Source organism: Centroberyx gerrardi, chromosome 15 (genome assembly GCF_048128805.1).
Source record: "Centroberyx gerrardi isolate f3 chromosome 15, fCenGer3.hap1.cur.20231027, whole genome shotgun sequence".
Taxonomy (NCBI): Eukaryota; Metazoa; Chordata; class Actinopteri; order Beryciformes; family Berycidae; genus Centroberyx; species Centroberyx gerrardi.
In genome coordinates, this window is record NC_136011.1 from 17,202,405 (window position 1) to 17,221,862 (window position 19,458).

Here is a 19,458-nt window from a genome sequence, read left to right on the forward strand (position 1 = left end):
TCATCAGCCCTGTCCAGACAACGGACACCTCTCATTGAAAATGAATTGAAATGAACGGAGACGGATAGACACAACGGATCAGTGTGGCCGTGGCCTAAGAATAGGAAAATGCTTTGCTAGACTGTGGCCCAGTTACCCTAACAAGCCCCTTAGCTGGCAAACTGTTATATTTCTACAAGGGTACTCCACACTACAAGGGTTTTTGAGGAATGGGACAAAATCTCTTACGTACAGTGGCTGGCTTATCAAAGGCTCTGTGGAACATATGATCTAAGGGACTCCAGCAAAAGAATATCTTGACTATAATAATCTTCGATAAGCCTTAGCCTTTCATGTTGTTCTCTCAAGTGCAAAGGCTAGAGATGGGCTTTGGCAAAGAGTAATGACATGTTGTGACTGGGAGTTCACAACTGTCCTTCCCCCCACTGTGTTGGGCACGGACCAGTGGATGAAAATCAGGGGAGAGAGATGGGAGGGGAGGCAATGGGAGGCAGAAGGAAGAGGAGGAGGTGCTTCAAACAACTGGAAAGAAGAGGGAAATCATCATCAAGCCTCCCACTGATGATACAGACTGTCAGAGCGAGTGATGGTGGTGGAGAAGAAGGAACAGGAGGAGAAGGGATGTGAGAGTGTGATGGTGGGGTGCAGGGGAAAGGCATAAAATATTTAAGTGGCCAGTGCTTTTTACTGTCCCTTAAATAAGCAAGTAAATATGGAGGGAAGAGGGCCTTGCGTACGACTGAAGAGACGTGGGGAGACTGAAAATGCGGGGCACTGCCAGACACGTTTCTCACTAATTGATTAAAGCCTCTTTCATCTGCATCCTCAGTCTCCCAGCTATGCAAGGACAAGCTGTGTTGCAGCATTGTATTCCTGCCTTTTGTTTACTCTTAATCTGCTCCGCAGTGTTGAAATGGTTTGTTTTATGGAGGGATGATTACTTTCCAGTTTCATGGTGGCAACAGTAAGAGAAAACATTGTGACACTATCAAAATGATGGGAGACAGCTGTTGTTGTTGCCACTGTAATCTCGCAAACCAGATATGACAGAAGTCTTGCTGAAACAAATACACACGTACTGCTCCAGTACATCCTCTGCGGGGCAGAAATATTACAATCACATCACAAGCTCTCAGCAACCTAGCAGTATAATAACTTCAAGCAGGTGCTGATATAGCGCATGATGAATCAAAGGATGATTAGCTGGTAATATATGCTTGATGAGTGTGCGATATACTGAGCCCTTCTCCACACACATTCTTTAAACCCCGGAACTCCAAGATGATGCAGTGAAGAGTTTTTGCATAGCTGCGTGTTCAGATTCAGGCCACATATGGGGCTGGTGCGTTCGATCCAGCTAATATGAATAATGGGCTCTCTAGTCTATAACTCCCCCTAAATGGGGCAGCTTCCCCAGGGGGACGTGGAAGTGCTTCAGATTCACTCACCATTCTAGTGGTGAGCGGGACTCGGGGTCGTACGTGAGCCACGAGACACTACACAGATGGCTTACACTAATGACATCCTAACCAAACCTCAGGTAAAACAGATTACATTTACGCCAGCTGGAACTAAAGTCCTGTACAGTGAGCCCAATAAACCATACAGAGGCACGATCTGAGTGGAATGAAAGATCAAATGTTAGCGTGCCTTTTCATCAAATATAATCCTTGGCTGGATAGCCTCTAACCCCCGCCTTCTCGCTCTTGACTGCGCTGTTAACAAGATCCTATCTGTCTGACAACATCTTTCCGTTTCTGGTGGCCGGGGAGAGGAGGCAAGCCGCTATCATACATGATCAGTGAACCGCTCAGACCCAGCCTCAAGTTCAGATCAGGACTCCCGCTCTAGCTAGGGATAAACTCCCCTTGCTGGCTAAAAGAAATATATATCATTATTATCAGTGTCATTATCACCATCATCATCATCATAGTCATCATCATTATCAACATCATTACCATCCTCATCATCACTATCTCTCCTCATCTATTGCTTCCTGTACCTCTAGCTTCATTGAGCACAGAGAGGGCTTTTTTTTTTTAAAGTATAAATAAACATGAGCATAGCAGCTTGGCTGTGAAGGATGGTGCTCTGCATGTTTATGGTGTTTGCTGGAAAGCAGCACTTGCTCTCATGAACCACAGCTCAACTGGTGGATGGGATTAAAAACAATGTGCTGACTATAACTTAGAGCAAGTGCTTAGAGAAATGGACGACGTTAATCGAGGTTATAGCGATTTGCCTGTCAGATTTTAAGATGAGCCTCTGCGGTTGGATGTTATGGGCCAGGAGAGAAAGGAAGGAAGCAGCGGTCAGGCTGTGCTTGGACTGTTTGGCCACAGGAGCTTTAAATTAGAAATGTGAAGGAGCGGGGCGACAGGAGGGAAATGCAACAGGCATTAATCTAGCAGTGCATTCAGATGCGGTCGTCCTGCCTTCCATTTCTGGTACTGACGGAGCCTCTCCTGAGTGCAACAGTGAAATTGTTTTGTGCATTGTGTGTGTGTGTGTGTATGTGTGTGTGTGTGTGTGTTTATGCTCACGTGTCTTGTGTGCCTGTGTGTGCAAACAAAGATAATTCGGCGTTCTGCTTGGGAATGCATCCACACTTTGTGTTTGGATTGCCAGAGTGCCAAATTATACCTTGTGAAGGAGCAGGAGGGCTGCTGTGCCTGCTGCAGTCATTGGGAGGAAAACGTGGATGCTTCTGTCTGTAGTCTGTGTGCTTTGGGAGCAAGAGGCGGGGGTGCAGAGAGAGACAGACAGAGTGGGGGCATTTAAAAGCCCACCTGCTCATCACCCAAAACTCATCCTCTTTTATCAGCAGCCGTGTTTTACATCTGTTTAATCTGGAAGTAAATAAAGTCTGAACCACATCTTTCCCATCTCCCTCTCTTGCGTCAGTGATGCAGTATACACAAGTATGGAACAAATCTCCCTAAATTAATGCTCTTTCTTCATTATGACAGAAAAAAAGCCACTCAGGAACATTTCTAAACAAGCCCTATCATTGTGTTCTCCCCTGTGAGCTTGTTGTATTAATGAGAATGAATTGCACTTCCACATGATTCTGGCAAAGGCGATAGCCAATGCATTGCAATCCAATGCAATCCATACAAAATCAGCTGCAGATCCTTGGATATCAACTACAAGTTAATTTGCATCCGATGAGTTTTTGTAGCTACTGAAAGGGGTGGATTTCAGTACACAAGCCATGTCCCTTGTTCTATTTTTACTAACTCTTTTGTTGTTTAATAAATATTGGGAAAAGGAAATGAAAGAAATATGATGGTACGGATGGAATATGATGACATCAGAGATATTAGTTTGAAACCTCTTTGAGAAATCCGGAGAGATCAGAAAGTTAAAGTCATAAAGTCAAGATGAGGTCAGTCAGGAGGTAGACTGAGATATTGCAAAACAAAAAAAGAGTCAGGAGGCAAATAATTGCATATTGGTTCTAACTGTATTAAATCAACGTTTTGATCTGCAGACCTTTCTGAAGACATACAAAGTACAGCAATGGGAACATCACATCATCTTCCCTTTATATGTTGACAGCCACGAAGTAAACATCAGTTTTCAATTAGTTCATAACAGAAGGAGTGTCCTCTTTATACAGTGCTATCCATATATATGCCTGGCTGTCAACCTATATAGGGAAGTGATGTTGTCATTGTTGTACTATTTCTTGAGAAAGGTCTGCAGACCAAAATGTTGACTTAATACAGTTGCAACCAGTATGCAATTATTTGCGTCTTGACCTGTTTCATTTTGCTTTATGGATAGTCCATAGGAGGCTTTTGCTGCTCCTGTGTAGCACTGTGACATATTTCTTTTATAGACTGAGATATTGGACAGAAAGCTGCCTCAGTCCTCTTCTTCTCGTGTCTCTCTCTTATCTCCAGAGATGAAACAGTGGATGTGCAGAATAAGTGTTTGTGTTGTCTAGTAATGCCAGTGTCTTCTCTCTGTCCGCTCTCTCCACAGGATTGGCCTTCTGCTTCTGGGCAAGCCTCTGGACAGAGAGACCACTGATCAGTATCGTCTGATTGTCACAGCCTCTGATGGCAACCTTGGAGGGGTGAGACATAACTCTGTCTTTAAGCTATGGACCTGACTCATTATGGTCAATGATCCTGAAATGTTTTGAACACATTCACCCCCAATTAGTTCAGCTCATATAAATTTGTGGTAGTTTTCCAAAGCTCTAGGGCCCATGAACTCAAAAATTTGGCTGACTGCAACTTACGTGCTCCATTAGTTTGGAAAATCTAATAGTGTGTTTGAACCCACAGGGCTTACTATCCGATGACTGTGTCAGGGATTCATAAGAAAGAGTGCTTGCAGTGGACAGTCGCACAGCCTGTCCAGACAATCTAATAAAGTGGCACAACATTACAGTTTCACCCAACAATACTACTTCAAACCAATCCCACACCAGAGTAATGAAGGCTACCTGCTGATTAATATTCAGTGATAAAGCATTGTCATTATGCTAACCAGCACTCTTATTATTTTTTAAGTGGGCAGCCCACTCATCTTTAATGTTTATTTCTTTTTAATTTAGACTGTTGGAAAGCAGAGGGGGGCAGAGGAGAGAAATTTCTGTTGGGATTTGATTGCAGGCTTAACCACTCGACTGTCTCTAGGCACATAGCACCTTTATTATTAAACCTGGTCATGATAAGAGGCATATTTTTTTATATAGTAATGACTATGCTTCATCCTTTATTGAACTTAAAGGTTAATACTCACAACACCATGACGCATCGGAATCTTTGGTATCTTAGCTATGATCAAGGTCTGGTGTCATGATACCTCGATATTGTTTAAGTATCATGCGATGCTTTAGATAAGACAGTGTTGTTTGAAATGACCGCAGGATTAGAGAAATGGGTCCCAGATCAGTTTAGACAACACACTGTGTTTAGGGGCTCTGCTTGGACTATATCATCATTTCAAGATAAGCAAGCAATTCCTCAGGCAGTGTGGATGGGCAGTGTTCACTGAGCTGGGCACAGGGATGGAGAGCAAGAGCAAACATGCTGCAAACTAAAGGAAATGAATATTGATGTCAAATCTTGCCAGTGAATTTCTTTTGCAATACTGCCTTTAGAAACAGTTTTAGATTGATATCAATATGGATGATTTGCAATGGTTTAGAGCAACCCCTCACTGTTCCACATGGAAGAAATATGCTTAAATAACTGCGGCCCATATAATGCCATCACAAGCAGTTATGTATTTTTGGTGTTTACATTCACTGAGCTGTCTCTGTGATTTAGCCCAGAGAAACACAGCAGACACTGTAACTGAATATGAATGCTGGACCCTCTGTCTCCCAGCTAGAGCTGATAATCATATAAACCGTCTTAATTTAATCAGACTTAACCTCGGTTGGCTCAATTTCGCAGCTGCCTCTGTTTGGGGCCGAGGTGAAATGTGGTTTCCTCTTTAAGATGCTGTGTGTGATAGGTAATGAACATTAGCTGATGAGCTGTCACAGGAGTGATGTTGATTGCCCCCCCTCTCACCTGCATACGCATAAACATCCTATGGCTCCTTTTCATCTGTTGGCAGACAGAGTGCTCTGTGTGTGTGTCTGCATGCGTGTATGTGTGCATTTGTGTGTACGTGTGTATGTATGTGTGTGTGTGTGTGTGTTGAGCAGAGCTATAAAAGAAGCATATGGGCCGCTGGTGTGTCCCAGTATTTAAGGATGCCCCAGAACACTAGGAGTGCACAGTAGAAACAGAGTGTCACAGTTAGAGAGGGAGGGGCAGGGAAGATGGACAGGGACAGGGTCAGAGAGGAAAGAGCAAATAAATAAAGAGAGAGGAAGAGGGGGCTTGACCTCACAGAATGAGGTAACCACAAGCAGATGCACTCTGTCCTAATATTGATGGACGGATTGTAGGAACCAAAGCCCTTTACCTGGCTAGTGTGTGCGTGCGTGAGTGTGAGTATGTGTGTCTGTCTTGTCCCCATAGTATATTATTAGCTGACCCTCGTGGGCTAAATGTCACAGCTAGGAAGAAACGCTGTCACAACGGGAAGGGGGCAGATTGAGGGGTTGGGGGGTTGGGGGGTTGGGGGGGCGGGGGGTGCAGTTGGAGGTGAGGAACTCAGTTTGTGAGAGTAAGAACTGTGAGAACAGCTGGAAACAGGCAGAGGATCAAAATAAGTACAGGGCGAGGAGGGGACAGAAAGGAGAAAGCGAGAGCGAAAGGGAGGTAGGAGGGGTGGGGTGGGGGCTCCAGGGATTCTGATATGTAATTAGAACAGAACTTCTGTAACCATGGGAACCGGACACAAGCAGGGAAGCAACCCCTCCTCCCTCCTGGTGCTACTCCTTTTTGAATATAAGCAAATGTACATCCACACACACACATTACACCCGCGCGCAAGTTTAAATTGTTTTCCCATAATGCAATAACCGGTTGAATTTAAACTGTTGTTAGTGCTTGAAACAGATTTTGCTCATCTGCGTGGCTGGTTCAGAATTTATATTCTTAACAGCGCAGGCTGTGATGATAAGAGCAGTTGCCAGGTAGGCTTAGGGGCTAAACATTCACCCAGAGACGCTGGATAAACCTGGTCTTCTTACCCTCAGACGAGGCAATATGTGGTTCTTTACACTCAGAGCACATCAGTCCCTGCAACATGGCTTCCAGTAGGGTTGTCACTTGAAAGGCGAAGCACTACCGGCTGAATCCTTGAGAGTGCAGAGACAGAGCAGTAGACATCACAGAGCTGTGTCTTTTCTATGATAAATAAATAATAGCAACTCATTAATCAGAATGATGGCCGTAGAGCAGCGTTGCTGTAGCGGCAGCATGTTTGCCTTTGATAGGAGCACCCACGCCAGGATGGAGACCCTAATTGGCTTCAGGAGGTGTAGAATGCAACCTCTATGTGGTTAGTTTCATGTCTCTTTTTAAAATGAAAGTAAGGCGAACACACCACTACACCAGCGGTGAGTCGAGTCCTCTTGTATTCTAGCTCTAGTTCAAGTAGGGAAAGAAGGAGAGAGACATCAATTGTGATGGCATTCGGCATGGGTTGCCATGTCATTCCGCACATGAAAGGGCTGATTATGTACGTCTCAGAAGGCAGAACAAAGAAAACAACAATGGTGAAGGCATTCCCAAAGGACGGCGAGATGAAGGTGACATTAAGTAGGTCATTTCCCTCGTGTCGTGTGCCTCTGAACGCCTCATCTGCCAGGGCAACTTCAAACGACTGTCTTCCGGGAAGTATTTTTCTTGCATGGGCCAACTCCTCCCACAACCAACCCATCCTTTCTCCCCCAAAGGAGACCGTTTACACCATTATGTACATTACTGCTTTGTCCCAGCACACTGAGGGATTATAGATTGTGCATATTCAGCTATCTTTCCATGTTGATTTATAGGAGGGCTTCAAAGGTATGCATACTGTGTCATTGTCTGAAGGTTAACAGCAGCATATTGGTACAGGCTGGCCCTCCAAATCATAGATTACTACTATTACCCGGGAGAGGCAGCAGTGCATCCCATTTATGACTCCAAGTTGTTGTCTTTCATTATTGAAGAACCACATTTCTTCCAACGGTGAAATTATACAAAAAAAGAATGTCAAAAAAAATATTACTAAATATAAAAAAAAGCAGTTGCACATGGTTTTTCATGTAGATAATCAAATAAACCAATGCATCATGAGCTCCAGAAAAGTCCTTTCCTACTCTTAAGTTCCTACTCATAAATAACATACCGTATTTCCTCTAATAGTGGCCTGTAGTCAATTAAAAGCCGGGTCTCCGATAATGGCCGGGGCCGTCGTCGACACAAACAAATAAAGGCCGGTCTCAAATACAGGCCGGGGGAAAAAACAAAGGAAACAAGACTAGGTCAAAACCTAGTATATAGCTGCACCGTGTCCTCTCTCCGCCGCTGCCTCTCCACCGCGCCCATGGCCCGCATTGATCCTCCCGATCCAAGCCCCAGACCCCCGCCGAAATCTCGGCCGGATCACCGGGAACACATCGGCGCCCAGGTTCAGTTAGCTTCAGTTAGCTTCAGCTTACATGCAAACAACGGTGGATACCGGTAAACTCCTGCTGCCTGTTTGTAACTGTAGTTTGTAGTAACGTACAAGTGCCACAAGATGGCTCGGCCGGCGGAAGTCTCTGGAGCATGCCGTCGTCGATTACCGTAATTATCGTAATGCATTGCAGTAACAAAAAAACGTCTACCTAACGTACCCCAACAGAAGCAGATCAGAAAACAAGGAGGCTTCGTACTAAAATATGAGCAAATATACTTATCAAACAGAGGGAATTAGAAATAAAGGCCTGTCTCTAATATAAGCCTGCTTCCAATAAAGGCCTGGTACCCTCTGCAGTTGAGGTAAATAAAGGCCCGGGCCACTATTAGAGGAAATACGGTAGCTGCTAATCTGTGCATGCTGATGAGATGTCCCCATAGCACCGTAATTGCCTAGTGATGGCAACAGTGTTCGTTGCCATGTTTTTTTGTTTTTTTTCAAATATTGTATAAATGAGTTTGTGTACTGTGTATACTTGTTTAATTGTTTGGCTTCTCATAATACTTAGTTGTCACTGCAAAGATACCTTTTAAGATTATTTTTGTTATCATTTTGACTAAGTATTTAACTTTTGGCCTTGTTTTTCTAATGCTATTAATATAGCTGTTTGTGCATTAGAGAAACTCATTTTCTGGAGTTCATCACATAAATTATTCATTTAGAGGTTGGTCACACATTTCACCCAAATGGAATTATCCAAAATCATTTTTTATGATAATGGCTCTGTGGTTTAATGGTTTTTCCAAATGACTCGTGTGTGTAAAGAAATGTAAAAATGCTCAAAAATACAATGTGACATCGGTCTCTATTGTGCTTTTTTCCCCAGACGTCCACTACCACTGTGAACATTGTGGTCACTGATGTCAATGATAACGATCCTCTGTTTGACCCCACCATACCCACCAATGTGACGGTCCAAGAAGAAGAGGCCGATGTCTTTGTGGGAAAAGTCAGGGTAAGCATGTAGTCTAATAAGCATAGAACATTGTGTTCTTGTTTAATGAATACATACATCTTGTTTCGACGGCAAACATCTGCATACCCCTCCTTTCTAATCATATTTCACCATTCATTCTTTCCACTCTTGTATATACAGATGTCCTCGCTGATAAGTTGTATTGGCCACTGAGTGACAACTGCACCTCAGATCGTCCATGGAAAATTACATGGCAGTTTCCAACATGGTTGGTCTTGTTGGGCAGATTTGTCACCCAAATCTACATCCCCACTGACTGGTTTGGTTCAGCTCCACTGAGCAGCCAGACTTTTCTAATTACTGTTGTAGATTAATTGGGCTGATTCTTGTCAGTGGATTAATCATGGAATAATGCAAGGATACTTCCTCTCTGCACTGTACATGGTGTAGTCTTGTTTTTTTATTGCCTTTATGTCTCTCTTAAGTTAAAAAGAGTAAGGGAGATGCCTTAATTTACTTAAGGCTTAGCCACTACTTATTTTTTTTTATATAACAAATAAAAATAATTATTGTCCACAACAAGAGGATGTTTTATTTTAATTTAGTGTAAAAGTTTTGGGTAGTGAGTGTACTTACTCATAAGCTCTGGCAAGGTCCTTCACATTCTTCTAATTTCTGATTATTACTATTTCTTTTGGTTTTTCAGAAATTTAATACTACCTCCTTATCCAGTGAATGTTAATGTTATTCCATTAACTATCCTTAAATCGGTTATTACGCGCAACATTTGTATTAGGGGAAAGGGCTACAATAGATTAATTACCCAAAACACAATGATCAATGAGTTCCATGCGCCTGCTGACTGCACCCATCCGTGCCCGTTGAGGCGAAAGCAAGTGGAAGTTCTCAATTTACTCCTTGTCTTCCCTTCAGCTGTGTTTGGGACATATCAACTATTTTTTTGTGTTTATTTTGAGGGGTGAGATGCTTAGGAAATTCATGCTGAGAAGAAAAATATAGTATGTTTTCACTCTGTTATTTGGCCTATTCTCTCTCTGGAATTTGCAATTAAACAACATAGAAAGTCACCAACTACATTTTCATTGATTAGAACATTATTGGATTAGAGCATATTTTTGCACCATTTAAATGTCCCACAGAAGAAAAAAATAAAATAAAATAGAACAATTGCTTGTGCATACAACAAATTCTGTGATTAAAAAACACAAAGTGAAATGTTTGATTTCATCATTCTGTTCCGAAAAATTCAGATCTGGGTAAAAAAAAAAGTTCAGTTCTGGCCAATTTACTTTTTCCTCCATTGCCTCTGGCGGGGGTCACCAGACGCTCTTGTGTCAGTCACATTTGCCTGTCAGCTTTCACGCTATACACTTTTAACATTATGCATTCCATTACATTTCTCAACAGGTTATAGTGTGGATTGCCAGTACATGTTACCAGTTTATGAAGTGTGAAATGAGAGAAAAGGACAGACGAGGGAAGCTTGGTGTTTGCATGAGGCAAAGCTGCTTCCAGCCTCACTCTCCAGTGCGTTTCTTCAGAAATGCAGCCAGCAGCCACAGTGGGGCCCAGCCCACCGCACCTTCTCTCACCCTCTGTCCCACCACAGAAGGTTTTCTCAGCACCTGGCGCTTAGCCAACCTGAGCTGAGGCTGCGCCTTTCTGACTGAAAAGAAAAGTACATTAGACACTTAGCGAGACACAATCCCTTTCCATGCGCATGCACATGGAGAGGCTATAGCCCAGTCTGTGTAGCTGATCAAGAAGGGCTGCATGCTGTAGTTTGATGTAACATAGTCTCATGACATTTTGTGAAATAAGCATGATCTCTGAAATGTCAGATTACGTGTTGTGGACACAAATTATGTGAACATTATCCTCCACCACAAATTGGATTATGTGACAATAGCACAAATCGGACAGCCCATATCCACCTGTTTGTCACGTAAAAAGTCAGCTAACAGTTTAAGTTAAGTTTAAGTAAAACAGCTTTGATTAAGGTTAAACACTAACTAAAACACTTTGGTTTTCCTTTTGTGGTGGGAAAATGTATTTCTCTCATTTTTGTGCATGGAGCATCTATTTGCATTTTAAGATCATCATGCTGATTTCACAAATTGAAGACCAGGCTCTTCTATGTGAGGCTTCAGGCTAATCTATTAACTTGGGCTATTCAAGATGGATCCAGCTATTGTTGGGTCTGTTTGTAGTGGGTTGTACAATGTCACAATGGGATTAATAGACATTTAGCTGTATCTTTCTGTACAGTTTCGTTTATGCTTGTAGGCAAATTGAGACTTCTCAAAAGACTGTGGCTTGTATTCAGGGTTAACATAAGCACACATAGTGGAGATTTATCTGCAAAATTGATTGACATTCAGACTTCAGCCTTGTCCGTGCACCAAAGTTCTCTCTAGGCGCCTCTGGAGTAGCTACACATGTGGAGCAGTTTCCCCAAAAAGAGGTGTTCCAGACATCTTTGGGATTCTGACTTTCAACGTTTGTTCTTTCTAATACACAGTGTCTGCTGTGGAGAAAAGGTGGCAGGAGCCACTGTGTGTTTTTGATTAAGCTTGCATTCAACACCCACTATAAAGACAACAGCTTCAATTTATTTAGCCTGATCTTGTATTCAATATAGGCAACCTCTTTGGCCTCAAGCCATTTCCAAATTATATCTTGATATTGAAATCAAATTAAATAAAAACACAGATTAGCATATTATAGGCCTAATGAATGAACAATGCAATGATGCAAGTCCGTATAATATGCTAATTAAAAAAAGGCTATCATATAATTGGAAATATGGCATAGCTTTTAGGCCTGTTTGATCTATGCTGTTTCGCTGTAGGCCTATATAATTTTCAGTTTCTCAAAATTAAAGTCAAGTGCTTCTCTTAAAGGGAATGTGACTGGCCCGCTGAGAGTGCCAGTCCACAAAAACTAAACCTGGCAAGATGTGAGAGAGGGCTAATTTAAATATCCCCCAACTCAGAGCTACTTGTCCGTGTGGCACGAGTCAGAATACAAGTATTTTGCCTTACATAGTTTTTGTCTTGGCTGAAGAGCGAAGGTGCATGACTTCAGAGCCTGTCTGCCTAGCAAGCCTACAGGGGAGAGAAACAGACTAAGAGAATAGCCTCTGTAGCTCTGCGCCTGTGTCTGTAGGTTGGCTGTGTGTGCATGCAGGCGTGTGAAGCTTATTCGCTTTTCTAAGTACATCTTGACCTTAAAAGCATTCAATCTTTGTAAGTGAAATGAATTGCCACAATGCAGCAATGAAATGAATGATGCAGAAAATGTGAAAACAAATTTTGAATACTGCAGATAATATCTGTTTAGAGAGCACCCATTGCTGAATATGACATTTGTATTCACTTATGTCCCTAGTGTATATATGAAAGTGTTACTTTTGTCACATTTTCTTAACTCTCACTTAGCCTCATAATGGATCTGAATCATCCACAAAGTGCAAAGGCAGCCAAGAGGGAGGAAAAGCAGTTTTACACAGATGAGGATATCTGGTCTTTTGTTTAACGTAGCATACACCATTTAATTATTGCTTTGTGTTTCATCACCCCTCCTGATAGGCTGACAAAATGTTCTATCACCACTAACCCTCTTTCCATGGGCCTCTGTATCGCCTTCTGATGTGGAGATTTTAAGAGCTTTGTGTACAACTACACGTCTATTAAAAGTTGGTCTGTCGGTTAGTCAAGTGGCAAACCGACTATGGAATGCATTGGATGGGGCTTACAGGCTGTTTGAATTCATCTACTATTTGTGTTTACTCAATTATCCATTCAGTTGGCAGGTCATGTGTTAGTGTGAAATCCGTTCTTTTTTCTGCACTGCATTGAATTTACCTGCAGGGAGGGAGCTTTAATGCAGCAGACTACTGAGCTACAGGCTGTTGCTACCAGTGAAGATGACTGCAGTGCAAACACATAATGCTGTTAAGTAGCTTAATGCTATCCCTAAAGCATTTTGGATTATCGCTATGGCCTAATTGGAACTGGTTCCCACCTGTTCTTATTTTACGCACACTCGGATAGACTTGAGACTATTTACCATGCTACCATCACAACTGACAGGATTGCTGCGTGTGTTTATGAAGCCATTTGTATACGTAGGGACATGTCCCACGCTACACAAGCCCATACTGTTTGCTCTTACTGGGGAGCTGTCATCTAGGCGTGCAGATTGGCAATGACTGGAGGACAAATCGATTAGCATTCGTGTCAGCGGCACCATGAAAGCATCATGTAGCATAGTCGCTAATTGGAGAAGCTGTTGAACATGATATCACTCATTCATTAACAAAGTTATTATTACCCTTCCCTTGCAGATTGCTTGGTAAAGCTGTCAAACCCATTGATATGTCACGCACTGTAGGCATGGTTATGCTGCATTTCACTTGGTCAATATACCTACAATAACATGAATTCTGTGAAGTGATCTGCTATCATCATATCACACACAAACTGCTCTTAACCATAATTTTGATTACGGCTTAATTATCACATCACTGTTTTTTTTTGGTTTGGTTGTGAGAGGTAGGCATCAGCACTTTATTCCACTCTATGCCTGAGTCTGGCCAAGATGTAGTGAGACATCATTTGTACCGATAAGTGGGTAATCAGACTCATTCACACAGAAAATTTTAAGTTTCAACATTAGTTGTATCTCAGCAGTTTTTATTGTGGCAGGTCTAATTAACTTTTAATTGATCCAAAAGCAAGATGAATATGCTCTTTTTATGAGTACAAGGAAAACAGCCTTGAACCAAGCCTGCAGCGCACAGTACAATGCTCGGTGTGTGCAGGCACAGTATATGCTTCGTCCACCGGGGGCTACAGAAATATTCAAAATCGTTAATTGATTCATTGGCTATGAATTAATTGGATTACGCCTCTTTTAAAGCAAAGAGCTGTGAGGGTAATTTTGTTATGTAATCCCAGTGCAGAGAGCTGGTGATCCATATGCACATATTGACATGATGTTCTTTCTTCTGTTTTCTAAAGGCTTTATTTTAAGGTTCAAACTTTAGTCTTTGCTCTGAATGTGTGTTCATGTAAAACAAATTGAGGGCAACTCTCTGTAACCATATGTGTATCTTCATCCTGCTCCCTCTGCTCATTGTGGTGCTTTTCTTTGATTTTCTTTTTTGCTGCCCTGTCCTTATTTGCACTGAGGTCAAGAAATTATCGCCAAACAGGCAGATGAAACGTTGCTTAGATATCAAAGCCTCTCTCTCTCTCTCTCTCTCTCTCTCTCTCTCTCTCTCTCTCTCTCTCTCTCTCTCTCTCTCTCTCTCTCTCTCAATTGCAAGAAGGAATTAGCACTACACTTTGGAGACTATTGGAGTGTGAACACACTCTTTCTCTCTCGCTCTCTCTCTCCCTTTCTCTCTCTCTCACACACACACACATACACACACCCACACACACCACACACACACACACACACACACACACACACACACACAATCCACAGGCTTACTAATGACCTGTCATATCCAAAAGGGATTTGGAATTTGTAAAGCAACTAACTTTTTTTTCCCTCCCCTGCAGGATCATCACAGAGTAGCACCATGTGCCTTGCCTTACTTTCGTCTCTCTGATGATTTTTTCCCCCTTTTTTTGCTGAATAAAGAATGAAGTGCATGCTATCGAAACGTGATTTAGCATTCAATGATTTCCTTTTGATGAAATGCAGAGTTTGCATGAAAAAGGCTTCTGGCCTTTTGAACTTGCAAATGATTAGTCATGAGTCTGTGACAAAGACACTAATCTCAATATGAAGAAGAGAAAATGAGACTGAAATGTATGAGGGTTGTGTCGGCTTAGATTTTTTTTCAGTCGCAGCACTGTAGCTAAAGTGTGTTTGTGCTTGAAGGCTGTGTAAATATGTAAGGCATTAAGATAAAGCCGAGCTGTAATGGATCATGTAATGGATCACACCGAACCCAAAAGAGCTGATATCTGCCTAAAGGGGAATACCGCTGCATTTCAGCGTTCAAAAATGTCATTCATATAGCCAAGGACAATTCAGCCTGCATTGGTGAGCATCACCACTCGCTCCCGTAGCCATAGACTAGACAGCGTTTCACCTCCATTCATTATTTAGCAGTCATTATATAGGCTGCATATTCTGGTTCAGAAATGATATCAATACAATAAAATAATGTAATAGTTCACACAACCATTCACTGATTCATAATGTCTATCTGTCATTCTTGCATTCATTCATTCATTCTCTGCCCTGGGATGCACTTTGGTATAACATCTCAGATTGGAACATTGACTGCTCATATTACTGATAAGGCTGTCCTAAGCTATGAGAAAGGCATATATTAACTGAGAAGATATATGCTATTATTGATATATGTTAATGGATTCTTAGTGTTTCCCACAGGTTGTCAGTTCACGTCGACGGCGTCAGGAGGAGGGATTATTGACGACTTGTTATTGACATTTCATTTAGCGAGCTCAGTAACTCATATTTTTTTCACTACAGTCTTTCAATCTAGTATAAGCTAATGGTATTACAACATTAGCTGACTATTATACTTCCATCTGATTATCGAGGCTACGTTTCAAACTGTCTCTCCATTCAGTTTGGGTTGGCACAGGCACGCTGCGACTCGAAGGAGCACAGATGCACTGGTGCAATGAATTACGGTCATTGTAGTTCACTAACTCGCTTTCGGTGCTTGGCAGCATTAAATCTTGATTGTTTGAAAACTACATTGGCGAGAACCACGAGCTTCATGCATCACGACACCTGAAATGAATCCAAAACAAAAATTTACTTGGCAGGCTGCTAATTTACCTGGGCGAGCCGCCCAAATATTAGCCTTGTATGGGAAACACTGGGATTCATATGTTGAGGGGCTCTTCCTTTTATCTGCAGTTTGACAAAACAGTCTCATATATCTCCTCATGTCTAACCCCTCTCATCATTTCTATCTCCCCAGGCCACAGATCCAGATCTCGGGGCTAATGGTCAAGTGCGCTACCGGATAGTGAATCATCCTGACTTGTTCACAGTCGACGCTAATGGCAGCATTTTCACAGTGGTGCCTCTTGACCGGGAGCTGAGAAGTCAATACAACCTGGTAGTGGAGGCCTCAGACGGGGCGGTGGACCCCCGACGGACGACCCTGAACCTCTTAGTCAAGGTCACGGACATCGATGATAACAGTCCAGTCTTCTCCCAGGAAACCTATGTTGTGAATGTACCTGAGAACAGCCCCGTGGGCACTGTGGTCCTCAACCTAACTGTAAGTCTGGGTTTGTGTGTGTGTGTGTGTATCTCCATTGTCAGTTTCTCTCTCTCTCTCTCTCTCTCTCTCTCTCTCTCTCTCTCTCTCTGTCTCCTGTCTCCCTTTACATCACGCAGTATGCAGCAGGGGTGCATTAAACAATTGCTGTATTAACACTCCTTCAGCATCCTTTAACTTCAAAGGAGCCGGCAATTTGGTCTGTGTTTAAAATGTCATACGCTTCCAGGTGGAAACATTTAGCGTTTCACAAATGCAGCAGAGAGAGAAACATTTTGTTTTTTTTCTTCCTTCATGTCAGAGCTCTCTGGGCATTTTTGGACTCAAACAGAGTAAGACTTAAAGCTGGATTTTTCCACAGGAGTCGTAACCAGGCTTTAGAAGGGGATCATTTTTCCTTCCCTCCTGACAAACATTAATGTAACGCTCCACAAATTTCGGAAAGCCTCGTAACTTGATGGAAGCTGTCTCGGGTAGATGCGGCACTGTCAAACATTGGCGCAGGTGTTTGCACTGAAGTGGAGACGCATGGGAAAACCGAGTGCATGCAGAGCAATGACGGAGCGGAGGGGGGGAGTAATTGCTGGCACAATGTGAGTGACATCTCTCTCCGGTAGGCGTGAAGCAAGAGGGGAGGGTGAGGAACAGGGGGTGGGGGTGAGGGGTGGGGTGTGAGTGAGTGACACTGGCACTGTGACAGCATTAATCTCAGAGACGACACCTCAACCCTAAGCGGACGGGGGTGGCTGGCATGATACCTGAAGAGCGAGATACAGCCAGAGAGAGAGAGAGGCGGGTGGGTGGTGGGGCAAAGACCAGTGACATACAGCCATCATCTGGGCAGATATGAAACCGACTGCTCAGCCTCCTTTTCTCTCCTTTACCCTGCATTCCATCTTCATCTATTTCTGAATGTATTTTATTTTTTTTGTGTATCAGTAAATAATGTAATTCCCTCTGCATCCGTATCTCATCATATATGCAGATGAGGCTAATATCTACTTTGAGAGTTGCCATTTGATGCAAAAAGGACCAACCAAGCTCTGTGATTCATTTAATCAGAGCTTATTAATGATTCATATTTGTGCCCCCCCTAGCATAAAAATGTAGAATTAAAATAGAAACATTGATATTCATTGCTCACATTTGCTGTGTCTATTTGTCTATATGCAATGTGCCAATTTTGAAATATATGCAGATCTCCCTCTCACTCTCCTGTCTTGCCATCAGACCACTGTCTCTCCACACATCTCCTCTGCTGCCCTTGACGCAATTCCTCTTTTTCTACTTTTCCATCTCCTCCTGCTCTTCACAGGCGGTGGACTCAGACCTGTTCTCCAATGTCACGTATCGGATCAAGACTGAATCGGCCCGGCAGCTGTTTTCTGTGAACCCTGTCACTGGGGAGTTAGCTGTGCTGCAGACCCTGGACTTTGAGGACCTGGCAGCCATGGGTATGGGGGCCTCTTACACTTTCCAGGTGGAGGCTGTCGACCAAGGAGGGGTCATGCCCCCTGGGCAAGCCACCGTCACGGTGCGCATCAGGGTAAGAGCCCCAGATCGTCAGCCCACTACCCTTCCCAGTGTTCTGTATTCACCCTCCGTCTATCCTCATGGTCCCTCAGGAGCTGCAGCGCTGGCAGCGAATATGCTGTGAGTCACTCGCAGTGTTTTACCAATAGCTAGAATAAGCCACATGGGGTCCATATGGGGATTGGAAACATACACCATTGCACACTGCACTGCTTGTGTGAAACATTTTGTTCCCAGTCTGTATTGACTGAGCAGAATATGATAGATGCTTAACAGAAGTTAATTGGGTAACGCTTTTTTTTTTTTTTTTTGCGGGTCCGCAATTTCCTAATAATCCTAATAATTCCTTCATATGTAACGGTTGACTTCTTAGGAAGTTTCTTGGAAAGAACCATGACATTATCTACTAATGTACTATAATTATTTCAAATAAATAGACTCTTAAAATCTTTAGTTCTTTACAAATCTTTATTTCAAGCAGGTACATTAGAACAACAAGATCCCAAGATAAAAACGGTACATAAAAATTCAAATGACTCAAATGAAAACATCAGTCAAGGCAGCAGTATGTCTCTAAGCTGTTTTTAATGTATTTTTGAAAACGGTGGGAGCCTATGACTTCTGGGAGGTACGGCAAACCTGCAGTGCTACAGAAAATAGTAGCGTAACTGTGGCAAATACACCGGTGGGTCTGGACTTTCCATTGGCAATAATGGTGATAGAAAAAATAATAAAATTACACGTGTTATCCTTTAACAGTGACCTTAAAATCCCCACAGATCCTTGGAGCCTCTCTAGTTCTGCTAAGGCATTTTGGCTTGCTCCCTGGTTTGACAGTCAGCTTAACAATGATGTCTTTCATACTGCCACGTTCTGCATTGAACACGTTTGAACGCTTTCTCAAGATCTCCTGTATTGAACCTGCGTTTCCCTCAGAACAGAAACAGTTCAACTGAAGCTTCTCCAGCCATCTGCGGCCTAGCAGAGCTCAATGATGTTTGCTTGAATGATGTACAGTGGGAGCATCATTGACTGCTTGTTATTCTCCAACTGACACGTCTACAGTGTCAACTTGCATCTGCACAGCTTTGCCCTCCAACAGCGGTGTCACCCAGTTCTTCCATTTTATTTACATGTTCCTTTAGCTTCCCATGTTATGCTAGCTTTTGCCATGCAGTGGCCAGTTTCACTTTAGTTCCACTTTACTCAGTTTTACTTCCTTCCAGGTTATTTTTCCATTTTACTCACTGTCCTAGCATTACTCTGTGGCACTTTACTTCTCTCAGCTTGTCATATTTTCAGTTTCCCTTCCACCTGCAGAGATTCTTGCCTCATCCGCAGTAGCATTGTTAAAATTCATGTAGCATTATGACGTTACGTATGAGGGGTGGAAGTAACAAAAATTAAATGGGTAAAAATGATGAAAATGCATGTTAATTGAAAAATTGAGTGATGAATTGTCATGTAATTTGATAAATCCAACAACAATTTGCTTGAAACAGTGGTGATTTGATAAAAACAGACCAATTTTCATAATTTATCATATATTTATATAATTTCTATCATTCATTATCGCTTTATGATGCATTATGATGAAATTGCATGTGAACTTAAA

The 19,458-nt window shown here is 42.5% G+C and overlaps 1 protein-coding gene across 3 annotated transcripts in view; it reads left to right on the forward strand.

Moving 5' to 3' along the window:
- Positions 1-19,458, forward strand: part of LOC139929191 (protocadherin-15-like) — a 140,296-nt gene that overhangs the window by 66,610 nt on the left and 54,228 nt on the right. For all 3 annotated transcript variants that reach the window (XM_071922011.2, XM_078288689.1, XM_071922010.2), the window contains exons 17-20: positions 3,991-4,084; positions 8,915-9,043; positions 16,005-16,310; positions 17,626-17,856. In XM_071922011.2, the coding sequence (XP_071778112.2) occupies positions 3,991-4,084; positions 8,915-9,043; positions 16,005-16,310; positions 17,626-17,856 (760 nt within the window). The remainder of the gene's footprint in view (positions 1-3,990; positions 4,085-8,914; positions 9,044-16,004; positions 16,311-17,625; positions 17,857-19,458) is intronic.